Here is a 17,131-nt window from a genome sequence, read left to right as displayed (position 1 = left end):
TTACAACATTCTTATTTTTCCAAACGTTTCGACAGAAGTACACCCTTGGAGGAAGCTAGGCCAGTTTGCGAGTCGTCTCAGGTGTTCGAGTAAACAGGGGTATTAATACGCGTGACAAGGACGTCGCGACGCGAAACTTTTTCCTGACTGAGCTTGGAAGTCGCCAGAGTCCTGGAAAGATTTCCCCGCGCTGGAAAGACTGAAGAGAGTAACAGGGCGTGGAAATCAGAATGGTGGTCTGTATCCGTGGCCGAGCGCCGGGGAGGGATTGGGTATTGTTTCGGTCCATTGTTTCCGAAACAAACGGCGTCCACGTTGTTTCGTCAGGAGATATTATGTTCAGCCAGACAGGCAGGACGAACAGGAAATGGACTGCTGTCAGTTTTACTCTTCGTGATAAATACGAGCCAGTCGTCGGGGCTCGCGTCGCGTCCTGTCCGTAATTCCAACCGTTTCTATCATGTTGCGACCATCGAACGTTGATAATACAACTCGCGTGTTTATTATTCGTTTGTGTTTATTTTAGAAGGATTTTCAGTTATTGACGACTGTATACACTTTTCCATACTCCGTTACATATGATTTACATATTATTTACGTTTCTTTTCTTTCTTTTACACTTCTTTGTACTGTGGTTGTTTTGATACCGTTTACAGTATCTCTTACATTCGTTTGCATATTTGGTGGGGCCCACTGGGCCCCTTTATAGCTAGGGTACCTCGGGATCGCTAAATCCGTACTGTAGCATCGTACGCGCATGCTACAGCCCCCGAGGGCCAGTTTTCGTGTTATGTAGATTCGTGGCCAACCTCAATTATCATTTTGAATATACGTAACAGCGATGATGGTAGACTTGCGAATGATTTTTTTGCTTTCCATGCGATCTCTTGATAAAAGATGAAGGTCTATTAATTATCCTTTATATTATCAATGGTCCATTAAAGAAAATTGTCTAAATTGAATAATAAACTTAATGTTTCGTTATAAATGTATAGATGACGTGTAGACGTATTTTTCTATTCTCGCAGTACTGAGAGGCGTATCTCGTTACCAAAATATTAGAAAATCCTTCGTGATAGAGTGACAGAATATTTTTTACGTTCGGTTAAATATTCATGACGGTGTTTAATACTTGACAGATTTTTTTATCGTCTCCGTAACGAGAAAGGGATACAAAAGGCTCGCGAAATGCTCACGGCTACACGGAACTCTTTCTGCAGAATTCCCAGGGACGAGAAACGATTTTTTCTCCCCCAGCGATGGCTCCGTCGGAAGACAATAGCGACGCGTTTCCATTGCTTACACCGTGGACTTCTTCCCAAACAGGAAATTTTAAAGCCCCGCCGCCTCATGAAATTCAGCGCTGGCACTGTTTCACCCCCGAGCTCGAGTCACCGACCCAACCGGAGACCTTAAATTTCTGGAACATTAATCGCCAGATTGTTGCGGCCATTCTAATTGGTAGAGTCTGCGGATGTAACGAAGAAGACAATGAGATGGGACTAGCGAATAGTTTGAAGTATAATAATATCACGTGATAAATGTTGGCGATACAAGTCTTTCGATATTACATTAGTACATATAATTAGTAGGGAAGCAAAAGAAAATTAATAGACTGTCTCTTACATATTATCGACACTATTACTCCGAATACATTATTTGCAACTTTTAAATTTTTCAACTGCATCTCGATCTTTTAGATTTTAATTTATACGAAATTTGTATGTCGGTTGAATAACAAAATAGGCGGTATTGTAATGGTAATGGAACCATTATATAATGTTTCTTCTGTATTAATATTTTCAAATATTTTTCTTTTAATTTTCGAGATCCTAAATAATATAATTTCTGCTATTAAAATTCATCATACCAATCTATCTGTATATCTATATTATTGGTTACAATTCAACATTCATTATTCACAGTAATAGTCTCAGCTTCTGTACCTCTGAAGGAGGTTTCAATTTGGAGGACCGAGACATTAATAAATAGAAACAGCTGCTCGATCAAGACAAAATTCATCGTCCTTCCCTCTCTTTCTCCTTTTTCCGTCGTTGTAAAAATTCCCAGAGGTAAGAAAGAGGCGAAGTAACCGCAGAAGAATTTACATCCACCCCACCTCCTCCCCTCCCATGGTTTGTGGAAACGTTACACCACCTTCTCCAGGGTTCCCTCGTATTTAAATCGCATTACCCCGAAGTAAAATAATTCAGCGTCGCGCGGCCGAGAATACGTCAATTATGCAAAAAGTGAGAATTTCCATCGCGTCGGTTCCTTTATTCTATTACCCGCGACGATAAAGAAGCCATCGCGAAAAAGTCCGCGACCATTTACTCCGGATTCCTCCGCGACGAAACAATTTATTCCCAAGCCCGAGCTTCGTCCCTCCTAAAAGTCAACGGTAACACATTTTCGCCGCCCGCCCCTGCTATATTCCATTTAAGTGTCTTTTTAAAAATTGTAATAAACACTTTCCGCTCCTCTCGATCCTCCCCTTTATAGTCGAGCTTCGAGCCCCCACTGCACGCTGAATTATATATTTTTTTTTTCTCTTTTACATTGTCAGCATCGCTCATCGAACCTCCTTTCCCTTGATAGAAGGGGACAGTTTATGATATTCAAGGTAATAAACAGACATCAAATGGAATTCAAATATTCAACGTCTTCAGGTCAAGCTTTCCTTAATATAATTCATAATAATCATAATAGTCATAAATAAAATAAAATAATTTAGATTTAATTTGATTTGTTTCGATTTGAATATTTGACGTCTTCTTCTTTGTCTGAAGAAGTTCCAAAAGAAAGGGAGAATAGTGCAATCATGATCACTTACGAATGAAATATTTAGATATTAAAATATAGAGTTATGTTTATGAGAAGGAGTGTTATTATGAACATTACGATTTCCACGTCGTTTCAAGAAGGAATTCATTAGAAATCTTCATTAGCCTCTGGATAAGATACAATGTTTGCGGTTAGGAAGATTCTAGATTGCATTAGCTCCTACAAGGTGATTTTTCCTAGAAAAATTAACAAAAAATGAAGAATAAAATTTTTGGTGAGTGTGTTCGTTTACGAGAGAAATAATTCTGAAAGCTGATCGGGGTGCTTGTAGGTCGTCTGACCATTACTCGACATTTCTACTTGCGATGGTGTATTTATTACCCCGCAAGAATAACCAAGAATAAGTGACACTCTTTGATACATCAAAAATTAATCGGAATTAACAAATTCGAAAGAAAATCGAAAACTTCGCTTTATCTGTTCCAGAAAGAATTTTTGTTGAACAAATATGATGTACATAGCGATCGGTTATTTACCTTTTATTCGCTATTCGACATTTTCATCCAGATAAGAGTACTACCCATCTCTGACAGAACGAGACTGGTAAACAAACCTCGCTCCTGGGACAAAAAGAAAGGTAGGAAACGGACGAATATAATCGGTTACATGTTGAAATAGTGCGTTGCAGTGTACGAGGAAAAAGCATAGAATTTAGCGAAGCGAAAGGTAAAAATAGACTGAAAGGAATCAGCCCGCATGCTGGAGCAGCGTGAATTTCAGAATGGAAACGTATTATGTGACGTTGATACAGCGTATCAAAATGGGAAATTTTATATAGCTAACGACAGAGGTATGGGATCCATCTTCGTCGTCGTATCGAGCTAGGATTCATTGACAGCCGTAACGCGGGAAATAAAAGCAGAACAATGCGATCGCATTTCTCAGAGGAAAAGGATAGATAAAGTCGTCCAAGAACTCCGAATACATCCGATACCGGACGAAACAATGTTGGCGAGCCATGACATTAAACAACACAAACGTAATCGCGCAGTGCTAGTATATTCGTATCAAACGATTTCGCCTACACTATCGCGCACGTATAGTACGCGCTAGACGTGTTCCGATTTCCGATTGGTAGAGTGCGATTCATGATACGTATTCCGTCAATCGGAAATCCGTGCATCTGCTGCGGTATGGTACCATCGGAACTGACTGTGAGTGTACAAGTAACTGAGAAACATAATGGTTTTGATAACAGGAATGGATATTTCGTATCCCTTTCAGGATTGTAGCCATGATGAACAGGATGAGGCCTAATCTCCGTGGTACAGGGAGGGAGTAACTTTGCGCGTACCACCAATCGCTCTGAATACTGTACATCATATTTGTTCAACAAAAGACGATTCATTCCGAAACAGATAAAGCAAAGTTTCCGATTTTCTGTTGAATTTGTTAATTCCGATTAATTTTGTATACCAATGACTGTTATTTATTCTTGGTTATCCTTGCAGGGTGATAAATACACCATCGCAAGTAGAAATACCGAGTAATGGTCAAACGAGCTACCACGACTAGCTTTCAGAATTATTGTGTGTAGGTTTCTATGACTTGTTGCCTAGGAAATGTCATGGATTATTGTGCGTAGGTTTTTATAACTTGTTGCCTTGGAAATGTCGTGGATTTTTAACAAGTGACAAAATTACTGATGCGAATGATTAACGTAACAAAATAACGAAAAAATGTTTCTATTGAAACTAGAGTTATGAGTATATGGCGATGTTAAACAAATGCTATGAATTAATATAATAATAATACGATTGTAGAGTGTGCTCCAATAAGGAGGCAGTCCCATTTTTTTGCGTGGTTTCGAGGTTAGAACGTAATCACGGTATTAAAAAATTCCTTTTATTCGTGGTGCAGTAAGGAGACAGCTCCAAACATTAATCCTTCCCCCGCTATTCTGAAAAGGAAGGATGGAATCCGGAACGACATAATTTCATAATTGGGTACCTATGATACGAGAAAGAAAAAGAAATCAAATTTCAAAAATCTGAATCTTAAAACGTTTCTCTTAATTTCGCAAAAATTTGAAAAAATGAACCCGCTTTCTTATTGACGCACACCCCTCAATTTCTGAAGATGATTTTACGTCCAAAGTTATTGGAATGCTCGATAAAACCTCTGGAAGTGGTATTCTTAAACAAAATATGTAAAAGATACACTTTGGATATTTTTGAAAGAACTGCTTCGTACAAAGGTTTCATAAAAATGTGCAAATCCACGGAGGAGGACATTTTTCTCAGGGAATCCTGTTGAAAGGCAATAATAAAGCTGTGAGTCGCACCACGTTCTGGAGTCGGATTTTTACGGGTTGCATTATCGTTCCATTTGAGACGGATGGTGGCACCGTCGCTCGAAGACGTCGTCGATGTCGCCGACGTTCGTCGTCTCAGAGAGCCCGCAGTTTCAGTTTCACACGACAGAGGAAGCTCGATTTATGATCCATTAGATAACTCATTGAATTGGATTTAACTGATTATCAGCGATACCAAAGCAACATTAGTGGAAAACATTTGTTTCAAAAATTTAATCTTACAGATTATATCGCCCTCGGTTAAAAATAAACTAAAGCAATAAACTATGTTTTCTTTAACCCTTTATAGGACAGAACTCCCTGGGGGATTTTTCACTTTTTTTTGTTAAAGAAAAAAAAAGTATCAGGGTAGAAACGTAAAAATACAAAATTCGCGCTCCTCCCTTAGTGGTAACAATGAGTACCAGTATATATAAATTTAAATAAATTTTAAAGTAAAAAAAAATCCAGAAAATATTAAAGTAATTAAATTTCTCATAAAAATAATTCTCAAATACTCAGCCATAAAAATGAATGCAAATTCTCAGCTATAATATTCTGTATTAAATCCGGAAACCAACTCAGATACTCTTTCAACTAAATCAAATGGTGTACGATTTAATTCAATCGATGCTTCTTACTAAAAATATCAAATATAATGGAGATAATAAAATACAAACAAAAAAAAAATTAACTTGATATAAAAAAAATCTCTTTAAACTGAACCCTTCAATTAATAAAATTAAGGAAAATAGTATTACGAATAAACTAATTTCTAGAACCTAATAAAGAATAATTTGAATTTGAAGCTCAACAACATAATATAAAAAGATGAATCCATAAACATATAATTCTTTACTAATAATATTACAACGAATTTTATCGAATATAAATTCACACAAAAAGGAATAATAACTGAAATAAAGGGTTAATACGACAGCTATTAATGGCACTGCTACAAGCTACGCTATATTCGACCAAGGTTGCGAAATTGTAACGAGTATGGTCGCTGATAGGATGCGATAAATGTCTAGCCATCGGTAGAATGAAAAGGTTCTTCTTAAAAACGTCGAAACCAATTGATTTTTCTAACCTGGTTCCGTCTTTCGTTCTTCCCGTCGACGTCGTCTCAGAGAAACGTAGTTTCAGTTTCACGCGACGGGGGAAGCCCGGTTTACGATTCATAAGACAACTCTGCGGATTGAATTAAGCGAGCGGTGCGGCAGCTGCCAGTCCGTTCCTGGTCCGTCCGCGCACCCACCGCGAATCTGCATAATCCCGTTCACGTCGACGATTCTAATTGGCGGATTGTTTCAATCTCTGTCGCCGCGGATATTTGCATTGCTGCTCTTCCCTGTCCCCCTCGCTCTGCCTACCTCCCTCTCTCTCATCTCGTTCCCATCGTTTCACGGCGTACGTTTGTCTTTCACCTCCTACTTCATCCCAGCCAACCCCATCCTCAACCCTTTTTATGGAAACATTTCCCTTTGCTCCCTTCTTTGCGCATCTTAAGTTCTCATTTATCTTTGTCTTTTGCCCTTTCCTCTGCGAATATCTCGATCGTTTACCGTTACGCTCCCTGTCCTCTGCAACCCTTTCCTCATTGTTGGACTTCTTCCTGCACTTCTTCCTGCACTTCTTCCTGCACTTCTTCCTGCACTTCTTCCTCCAGTTTGTCTTTTTTCTTGGCTTCTTCTCGCGCCCCTTAGCCTCCTTTCCTTGTGGATCGTGGTTCCTTATCAAACTGTTTCGAGAAAATTTCCAGAACCATACTCGAGAATTTAATAAATTAATCGTTGACGCTTATTCTTTGGAACTGCAAGCGTGCCAGGAGCTTCTGTTTAAGTGGAAATGGTTTTCAACGTGTGTCTTGCTATTTGTTTTTATTATACAGTCGAAAATTTATTTTAACCTCGTGAAGCATAGCAAATGGTACAAGAATTTCTTAAGTTAACATGTCGATTGCCGGACTAATATTCTTGAAAATTCCTTTCGAGGTTAAATTCTGTTTACAGATTCCTGAAAACTACATAATCGAACATTTATTGTGGTATTTATTTTTGTAAATTCAAGTTCGAGTGTTTCATTAAAATTCATTTTCTTTAACACTAAATTTTCAGAATTAATTTTTTTAGTTATTCATTGGAATACAAGTTATGATGGAAGTTGAGAGTGCAATTATTCAGTGGAATGGGGTGCAATATATGTATGCACCCTTATATGAGAGACGTGAGGATAAACTTGTTAAATATACGTATGTTCACAATGTTAAATTTTCTGTGAAAGTTCGAATGCTCGTGAAACCATCAAGCGTTACACATTCCTGCATATGCTTTGCGAAAAGCAAATTAATTCCCTATCCGAACGAACACTCAACCCTTTCGTCTTTACGTCGCCGCGGCATACGTCCTCGTTTTCCCTTCGAGCAACGGCGATCCCTTTACCGTCCACATAAACATTTTTATTGCGGACAGCCTTCTCCCGACGCGAAACGATCTCGCTTTACATAGAAAGAAAAAAAGAATGTCAGTCGCAGCGAAACCTAGTTCTTTTTTACGGTTGAACTCTCCGCGTAATTCGAACGATCCTCTTCCGTGCCAGTGAAAGAGCTCCACCGACGAAAAATACAAAACACGGGGAAGAGGGGGCTAGTCGTGTGTGCGACAAAAAACGACGCGACGATAAGAAGCTTTCGTTAGTATTTAAGGTAATGCGCTGCTGCGTTATAGGTTGAGTGCGAGGCGAGTGATTTTAATGCCTTCGCGAGTGCACAAATTACACTGCGTCCCCTGGACAGAAAAGATCCAGCCACACCAACGAAAGCCGATTAATTTAAAAGATCGAGTGGAAGAACCTAACGTTAGCTGTATTTTGTAAATGGAATTTTCGATTATCCTTCAAATTTCAAGTGTACAAAGTTAGGATTGTTTTCTGGCCTTATACTTTAACGGAAGTCACAATAAAGTTTGATACTGAAAAATAATCTCATAATTAATAATGTGGCTACACTAGCTGACCCGCTTTAATAGCGATACTTTATTATTGATCATAATAAACCAAATCGACGATTCTAGTGCTGTTATAATCCCTGTTTGCAACGTCGAATAATTTATAAATATCGAATGTTACTAATATCTACATGTACAAAACGTTATAAATTATTCGTTTTATGTTTATGTCCGTATCCATGTTTTAAATATATGTGTTTTTTTGGGAAGACTATATTAAATAGAATACCGACGAGGGAAAAGTAAAATGTAAGGATGATAATGATTGAAATCGTTTTTAAATTATTCACGCAAGCAATAAAGAGAGAGTAATTCAATTCGCTAATAACTGTGTGAAGATTTTTCGAAGTTACAACTAACCAAGAGACCACAAGTTAATTCAACGTGAAAATTATACAAAATATTGTTGAAATGAAATATTTTAAATATCCAGTACTACGTAAATGTTAATCTTCTTTTTTTGTAAAAACATACACGTATGAGAAGTATTTTATTTTACAACGTTTCACTAAAATGTGAATAATAAGCGGTGTTAATAATTAAAAAAAGTACTTTTATATTAAGGCAAAAAATTAATAAAAACTGATGTGCATGTAAAAATTTACGAAACAAGAAAGTGTAACTCACGTGTAATTTAATACTCTTCAAATCAGAATTCGATTCCCTTTTCACTGGAATAAAAGTTATTACCTTTACTTAGTACTAGATATTTAATTTATATCGAGCAAGCAATTGACTCGTTTTCATTCGAAATACTTTAAGCTCGAGCGAATGTTTTAATTTTATAAAGTAGCCTATTCCATTTCTCGTAACAGAGAAAAATACATTTTTACGTCGAATCGCTTCCACTGACGTTTCATCGGATTTATTTGTCCGAACCGAAATACGATGAACTGGTAATCAGTATTGTCGCGTGGCGGAAAACACGCGATTCAAAGGACCGTGCAGGACCAATCTAGGATTGCGTGATGAATTATTACTGGACACGCGATACTCGCTGCACACCCGCGTCGCGTGCTAATTTTGAATTGATCCTCTCTGTCGAACTTCATTCTTTCTATTTACTTTGACAACTGAACTTTGATGTGCCTCTCGTAATTACTATATGTGCGGATCAGTTCGTTCGTTTACGTGTTTTCATACGCAAACAGGTATGAAACGATATTAAATTAATACCTTTCGCCAAAATACCATCAAGTTTTCATATCGTTTGATCAGTCATGCGCAAATGGGCTCTGGCGAAACAAGAAAAAGTAATGATTTTTTGTTTATTAAGTGTAGAAATTAATTCTGTGCCTCGGCATTGATTCGTTTATGACTGTGATTTAAGTAAAAATATATTTACTCGTCATTTGTTACGTTTAATTATCAGACTTCTACATCCTTAATCTGATCTCCATTATAGTAAATTTATATACATGACCTAAGTTTCAACCTGATGGTCATTACAATCTAGCTATACGAAATGGAATGGCTAATAAATTTTACTTATTATCAGTCTTCTAACAGATTACCTACTTGACAATTATTAGGCGTAGAAATTAATTCTGTGTCTTTATAACGTCGAAATATTAATGATATTTTGTATAATTTTATTTATAATTTCGAGTCAAATTATTCACTGGTTTATAAGAAAATCACGCCATCCAACTTGGTAAACGTAGTTTTGCGAAGAACCAGTCCGAAATTTCGTTTTACGTTTTCTACCAACGCGCAGTCCACTTCAAACCTCCGCACACTTAATATTCCTTTCGTTGCAACATTTGTCACACATTCTAAGCCTAGTCACCACAGTGGACAACGTTTCTATAATAACACGCGTTGCTTACTAATAGAAAATTGATTAATGTTTGAAATTATCGAACCTAATTGTGAAGACACTAGTTGCTAATATCACAATTTTTATGCATTCTGTAATAACTTGGGAGATCGTCCGCACACAAACTTTGCTACACTCCTATAACTGTTATAAAGAATTTTTCTTCAAAATGGTCTTTTTGATTTCGTTTTTTAAAATCACGTGGTACAAATAAAATCAAGTAATTTGATATATTCCATAGTCTTCGAGGCACCCGACTTGAAAACAAAGTAAAACAGTCGCGTTACAATTACATTACTTAATCGGTTAAAAATTAATATAAAACATTAGACAAGTTTCTTTATTATGAAACTATTTGTGTACTGGTAATGTACAAGTCAAAATTTAAAACGGAAAGCCAAGTCGATGATGGGACAGTTTCTAACCCACTTAACCCCAAAGAATTAAAGAACAGACCCCTGAAATCCTTTCTCTCATTTAAAACAAAATTAAAACTCTTTCCTTCTCAATAATCCACATCATCAAAATCCTTCAACCGCCAAAATTCAAAAATACTATTTTCACGGAACTTTCGTCCCCTTCCTGTGCTCACAAAGAAAAAATACCAAACTTCCTTTCCTCAAGAAAAAATAAAACAAAAATGAAAATAAAAGTAAACGATAAGCGCGCGAAGAAATCGTTTTGGGACTCACCTGGACACGCGGCGACAGGTTGTTCCCAGGTTTCCGCGGTGTCTCGTCGACGGTGATCCAGAGGCGGCGATCTACGGATACTGGGTAGGCGACGGCAGCGGTTGCGTGCTGCTCGTGCCAGCAAATGAGATAATAATCGGAGGACTCAGTCACTCGTCGTCGTGCACCGTGGCAGCCGTAGCGGTGGCAGGGGTGGTTGTTCGGTGGCGGTGGCGAAAGTGGGGGTTGTATTCCATCCCTAGCGACCGTCGACGTGCACCGAGAGTGCGAATGGAACGACAGAGACGGGGCAAAACGAGCCGGAGAATCAGAGGGGACCGAGCACATCGGGGGTAGAGCAGGAGGAGGGCTAGGAGCCAGAGGGTGGTGGTTTTTGAGATGATCCGGCCAATCTGCGCATCATTTCCCCGATGCACCCCCCCGCGCGTCGCGGCAAACCGGCGCGGATTCCGCGCCACCGCAAGCACCGTGGAAGCCCTGTTGAATGCCACATTTCGAGGCAACGATGGGAAAGAAGGGGACGCGGCGATCGTTGGGACAAGGACGACGTGCCACCACGAGGGGGGTGGGGAAAAAAGAACGAGACGGAGAGGAAGAGGGCGGCACTGAAAATGGGGGGGAGAGAAACGTTGGGGGAGAGGGCCGAGAGAGGACTACAACCGTGCCCCTGCCACCCTTTCGGGACGGGGGTGGCTGGTGGGGTGAGAGGGAGAAATGAAAAAAACGTGGAAAACAGATATAGGCAAAAGAGAATGTCTTTCTCTTCCTCCCGCGGTTCGGCTTCCAACCCCTCCAAAACCCCTTGGTGGTGGATGTCTTCGTGTCGCTACGGTGTACAGACGTATCGAGGGTATGTTTACACTGCCGGGGAAGAATCTGCTCCCGTTCACGAACCGGAATATCGATCTTTAATGCACGCCGGAATTGAAACGTGCATACCTTCGCGAGTTTATCTTTGCGGACGGAAGACAGCGTTCTCGATGGGGAATTAAGTCAAAGGGGTTGGGGGAGAGGGAGTCGGACGAGCCTCGTGGACGCGTGTTTTGGGGGCGCAGAGGGGGGTGACCGGTACGGGTGACCATTTCGAGGTGGATGTGGCGAAGTATCTGTAATTAGAAACATACATAAATTAATACTATGCATAAGTAAAAATAGTATAAGCAAGGATCTCTTTTAGGTTTGACGTTATGAGGAGATTTAATATTATTAATTTCATTTGTTATTTAATCAAATTGAGTTCCATGGCTCGATCGTTTAATTATTCAGAGTAATTAGGAATTACTGCAAATTTTAATGGGCAACATGCTTGATTATACTAATAATATATGTAAAAATATATATATATATAGTAATATGTTTATATTACATGTAAATAATTATATTATAATACATATTAATATATTTATATTATATATAAATAATTATATTATAATACACGAGATATACCTATACTATATACACATAATAATACTGTTATACGTATAGAATATTCATATACATATTATACATACAACTTTATTATATAATATTATATACTAAATATAATATAAATAATATAAATATACTAAATATAATATAAATAATATAAATATACTAAATATAATATAAATAATATAAATATACTAAATAAAATATGTACATGTATATTTTATACGTATAAGTGTATTATTATTTGTATATAGTATAGTTATATCTTGTGTATTATAACATAATTATTATATATATATTGTATACTTTTACATATATTATCAGTATAGTCAAGCATGCTGGCCATATTAAAATTTGCATTAATTCTTAACTATTCTGAATGGTTAAACCATTGGGCCATGAATAGAGAGTCAATTCGATTAAATAACAAATTAGATACACTTACGTCCACTAATTTGCGAGTGGAACATTTTATGCAACAAACCGATCCCCATGACGAATGTTGGCGACTAAAGTTAGCCGTTAATTATTCCAAACGATTAAACGACTGTCACTCGGTGAAAGTGCAAAGAAAACCTTTTCACTGGGCAGAATATACGGCGAACGATGGCGAACAACAAATTTCCTTCGACAAGCCGAATTCCGCGCGCAGATAAATGGCGATGGGGTTCGATTCAGAATTTAAAGGATTTCGGGGGATCCCTCGCTGCCTCGAGCGCAACGAGCGCGTTTTGTTAAGCCGCGAACGGGGACATACGGTGAGCGATGTAGCTTTCAATGGACGAGGGATCCACGTACGCCTGCATAGATACGCACTACGCGTGCTTAATTTTCCCGTTAGCCTGGCCAACCCTATCCGACCGTATAAAGAATTAAACAAATCGATCCGAGATAGCGCAATCCGCGTTAACCTATTTCACCTAAATACTGCCAAATGCTTTCTTCAAGGGTAAATTATTGTACCCGGTGAAAGAAAAAACATTTCTTTTAAGAATTATTTTATGTAACAAATAATTGTGGAATATCGATATTATCATATGTAATTGTAGACTTGTTAAACTAATAAACAACGTTTTTGTCGTTTATTTGTATTAACTTTTTTCATAGATAATAGAAAAATTGTTCCTTTATTATTCAATATATGTATAATAAAACTCAGCAAACAGATCTTCGATTGAGTAAATTGTTATTTAAAAAAAAATTGTTGATTACCGCTATAATTTTCACGCGTCCAAGATGGCTCCTCCCAGGGTCGAATAATAAATATCTACAGCTCTTGATCTAAATTCTGAACTAAATCCTGAAATCCGCAAGTATAGCAGCACGCTAGGAACAAAGAATAACAATTTTGAAAAAGTTGATTGTACCCAGTGGGCCGTCGACGTATATTATTCAGGGAGACCTCGTGCGGTGCACGGATTATCCTTGGTAACAGGTTCCACTACACGTAGACGTTAGATGACCGTTCACGTAACACCATCAAACGATGCTAATTGGCCCGTTGCGAGGGGTAATGCGCGAAAGCACTCGTAGCGCTCCTCACACCGCCGTAAGCCAGACTTGCTTCCGGTTGTGCTTCGATGTACCCAGAAAGGAGGATTAAGTTCTCTTAATTCCTTCCATTATTTTTATGATTCTCATCTCCGCGTGTGCGCGAACATTAAGCATAGAAATTTATTTCGACGCGATGAATTCACTTCAATTTCGTTTAAATAAAATTCATTTTAATTGCGCGAAGTGTGCAATTAAGTTTTTCAATCTAGTCCACCGTGAAAATGTTTACGCTTCTCTAATAAACAAATTTAAATACTTCACGTTTCTTCTATTTACTTTCGATTTGAATCAAATATACGTTCCTGAATATAATTTTGTTATAGAATCTTTGCTTTTTCTCTTTAAATTGGCCATCTTCTGAACCGGAAGTGGAAGAATTTAGTTACAGTCGGTCCCAAAAGTATTCGTATCCGCTGTTATAGAAATTTGTCTAATTTAAATGATAGGCTTCATGTTTCCAAATCAATTCTCCAGTATAAAACACCCTTGTTCATAAGTATGTGGACACTTACTGCCTTTAATGAATAATTAATATACACCGTAAATTATTACTATGCAACTTTTCTTGCTAAATTTTATATTGCATGTGTATTTAACAACATTTAATAATATTAACGATATCAACAACATTAATAATATTAAATATTTCAAGTGCCATATTCAATTTTGAAAAAATTTAGAAAAAATGTTCAAGTAGCAGTTCTTTTTTTGTTTTATTTTGTAACATTAATTGTTCAATTGTTTTTTATTGTATCGATTATAGACTTATTCATTGCTAATATCTATTTTTATTCGTGAAACCATTCCATGAAAATCAAAAAAAGTTCGAGTAAAGATATTATGTTTATGACGAAGGAGGTTCTTCCTCATTTGATATTTCTTTTTGTGACAAAGTCATCTAAAGTTGTTTGTCTAGGAAGTCGATAGTTGTCGGTAGGAAGATCTCGCATCAATGACAATTCGTCTTGCCTTTCAACTTCCATCAAAATTTAAATCATATTGTACAAACTGACAAAAAAATACCAAATACTACCGCGTAATACCGAAACAGCGTTAAGCTTACTGTATGTCCTAATTTCATATAATAAGCGCACTTCTGGTGATCGACGAGAAATAAGGTCAACCCACACGAATCTCAGGCGGCACAATAGGTTGGGTCAGGGCGTAACGATTCTAAATAGATCCCTGGAATTCCCAAAAAGCGGTGGTCCCTCGATAGTCCAGGAAAGCGTTTTATCTCACAGGCAAACGGTGCACTTAAACCCTTTACCCCTTCCTCCGTACCAGCGATCCCTTCATTTATATGTCGTCCTCATTATCGCATGCTTTCTCCACTCTTTTCTTAAACCTTACGCTCCCATCTATTTCAAATCGAACTTAATACAAATTCACGCGCTCGAATAGAAGTTGCCGCGTTTGATTCAAATTAGATTGTTTCGATGTTTCATAAGCGTAAACTACGAGGTTATCCACATATAGCACGCACGCTGTTAAACCCCAACGAAAAATGAGGATTAATAATAAAACAAATTTATAATACGTAGAATTCACCGCCAACTTCACTGCTCGAATTACATGCCCGTGTTAAAAATCAATGAAATCAAATTCCGCAAGATTTCTGTATAAAATTAATTGAAAGTACACCACGACCGTTACAGTTGTTATTGAAGCTGTAGGATCATGCACAAGATGTTAAAGTAATACAAAGCTTTCAAATATTGGGTTGTCCAGAAAGTTGGTGCCAATTTTTAAGAACATTCAAAGACACGTTTGAATTTCGATATATATTTATTGAATTATATATGTACCATTTTGTTCCACAATTTGTCCACCTTTTAAGGTATGTCCACATGTTATTTGTTTTCAACCATTCCGATATATTCAGACCTGTACCGCCTACTAAAAATCGGCATGGACTTTCCAGACAACCCAATACTAGTATAAAAACTGATTCCATGAATTTCAATTCGTTTCATCGTTAAAACCAGTTGCTCTGTTTAAAGTTTCAGTTAGGATATGCAAGGATTGAATTTATTATTTGCTGCGTGTATCCACGGCAAACGATTGTGAACAATTGGATATAGAGGCACAGAATTAATTTCCCCACATAATAAATCCTGACTCGAGTATTAATTCGTAGTTTCGCCTAAGAGCGCGGCAAGGACTCAAGTATGACGATTCAAAATCGATGATCCCCATTCGCAGGGAGGTGAAGGCCACCCCAGAGTCCAGAAGGGTGCTTCGCCTCGCGGGCAAGTACCCCAAATTTAAATCGTCGCTTCCACGACACCAGTGAATATCCTCTGGGCGATGGCGAGAGAATCCGAAGAGGCAGGGTGAAAAGAGGTGGCGGGAGGGATGCTCGGGGGAAACAATTTACCCGAAATTCGCCTCGTCGCGTTTGGCGACTGGATACACTCTTATTTGTCCCCTCGGCAATCTGTCGACTCCGAACGCTCAACCCCTTCTCCTCGTTTCCTCTTGGTCCTCCGCCGCCTTTCCAGCAACCCCTTCAATCTCGATCCACCCCCGCCGAAACACCCCTTCCCCCGGTGTTCGCTTCTCTTTTCCCACTCCTCTCACAGAAGCGCGAAACCGCGAAGCCTCACGGGAATTTTAAACACCGGTGATTCGTCGGTGTTCCTTCGGGGGGTATCTTCCTCTCTCTCCCGCTTCTACCCCCTGGGCTCTTCCGTTTTTTTCTCACTTCTCTCTGGCTTCCTTTTTCTCCTTTGTGTTCTTTCGCTATTCCACAGTCTCAGGCTTTTTCTTTCGTTTTTCAACCATCGTCCCTTTTCCGTCTACCGGAATACCGATCCGCAGGCGACGTCGACGACGACGATTCCGTCGTCGTGGAGACGTTTCGTGCGCTTCTCCGCGGTGACAACCGAGGTAACGTCCGAATTGTACACGGTTCTTACTCTCTATCTCTCTCTCTTCGTAGACACGCGAAAATCGGTGGTCGTAGCCGTGGAGATGTTGTCTTTGGAGTTGGGGGTAGGGGGACCATCGCCGCGACGTTAACGGCGCCCCTCTTTCAAGGGCTGAGGGTGCTCCAGCGAGGCACTTACGCATTGGTAATCTTATAACGAGCCTGGCCTGCGAATTAATCCGTTTGTTGGGATCCGAGGGGGTCTGAAATTGCGACTGACACACCGACGTCAATCGATATCGGGACCATCCATTCCTAATTCCTGACCCCTTGGGGTACGTATCGTTTAACGGGGCAACTTTGGAACCTTTAACCTACTCGTTCGTTGCTCGATAATTATCCATAGACTGCGGATTTTATAATGAACGTATTTATGATGAACATGTGATAAACATGGCCAAAAGATGCACTTCTGCTAAATGGAGTAATAATATTGTTATTATAACTGTGGAATATATTTAACATACATTATGTTTACTTCGTGTATGTTTTGTATATTATTGTATCTATGTGTACTTATGCAAAATCAAATAATAATATTATTATATTAATTGTAGAATA

At 38.5% G+C, this 17,131-nt stretch overlaps 1 protein-coding gene across 3 annotated transcripts in view; it reads right to left on the bottom strand.

Annotated features, from left to right (window-relative positions):
• LOC128875133 (uncharacterized) overlaps positions 1-11,762 on the bottom strand; it is a 17,855-nt gene extending 6,093 nt beyond the window's left edge. The window contains exon 1 of one of the 3 annotated variants that reach the window (XM_054120499.1): positions 10,657-11,762. Coding sequence is in view for 1 of the 3 variants with exons in the window: in XM_054120498.1 (XP_053976473.1) it covers positions 6,231-6,322 (92 nt within the window). In the remaining 2 variants the exon portion in view is untranslated. Of the gene's footprint in view, positions 1-6,230; positions 6,899-8,772; positions 8,780-10,656 lie in introns of those variants that run through there. The other 2 variants (XM_054120501.1, XM_054120498.1) reach the window with 2 other exon arrangements.
• Positions 11,763-17,131: the final 5,369 nt, after the last annotated feature.

Source organism: Hylaeus volcanicus, chromosome 4, assembly GCF_026283585.1.
Source record: "Hylaeus volcanicus isolate JK05 chromosome 4, UHH_iyHylVolc1.0_haploid, whole genome shotgun sequence".
NCBI classification, from domain to species: domain Eukaryota; kingdom Metazoa; phylum Arthropoda; class Insecta; order Hymenoptera; family Colletidae; genus Hylaeus; species Hylaeus volcanicus.
Note: the sequence above shows the minus strand (reverse complement) of the source record. Positions and strands in the feature narration are given on the sequence as shown.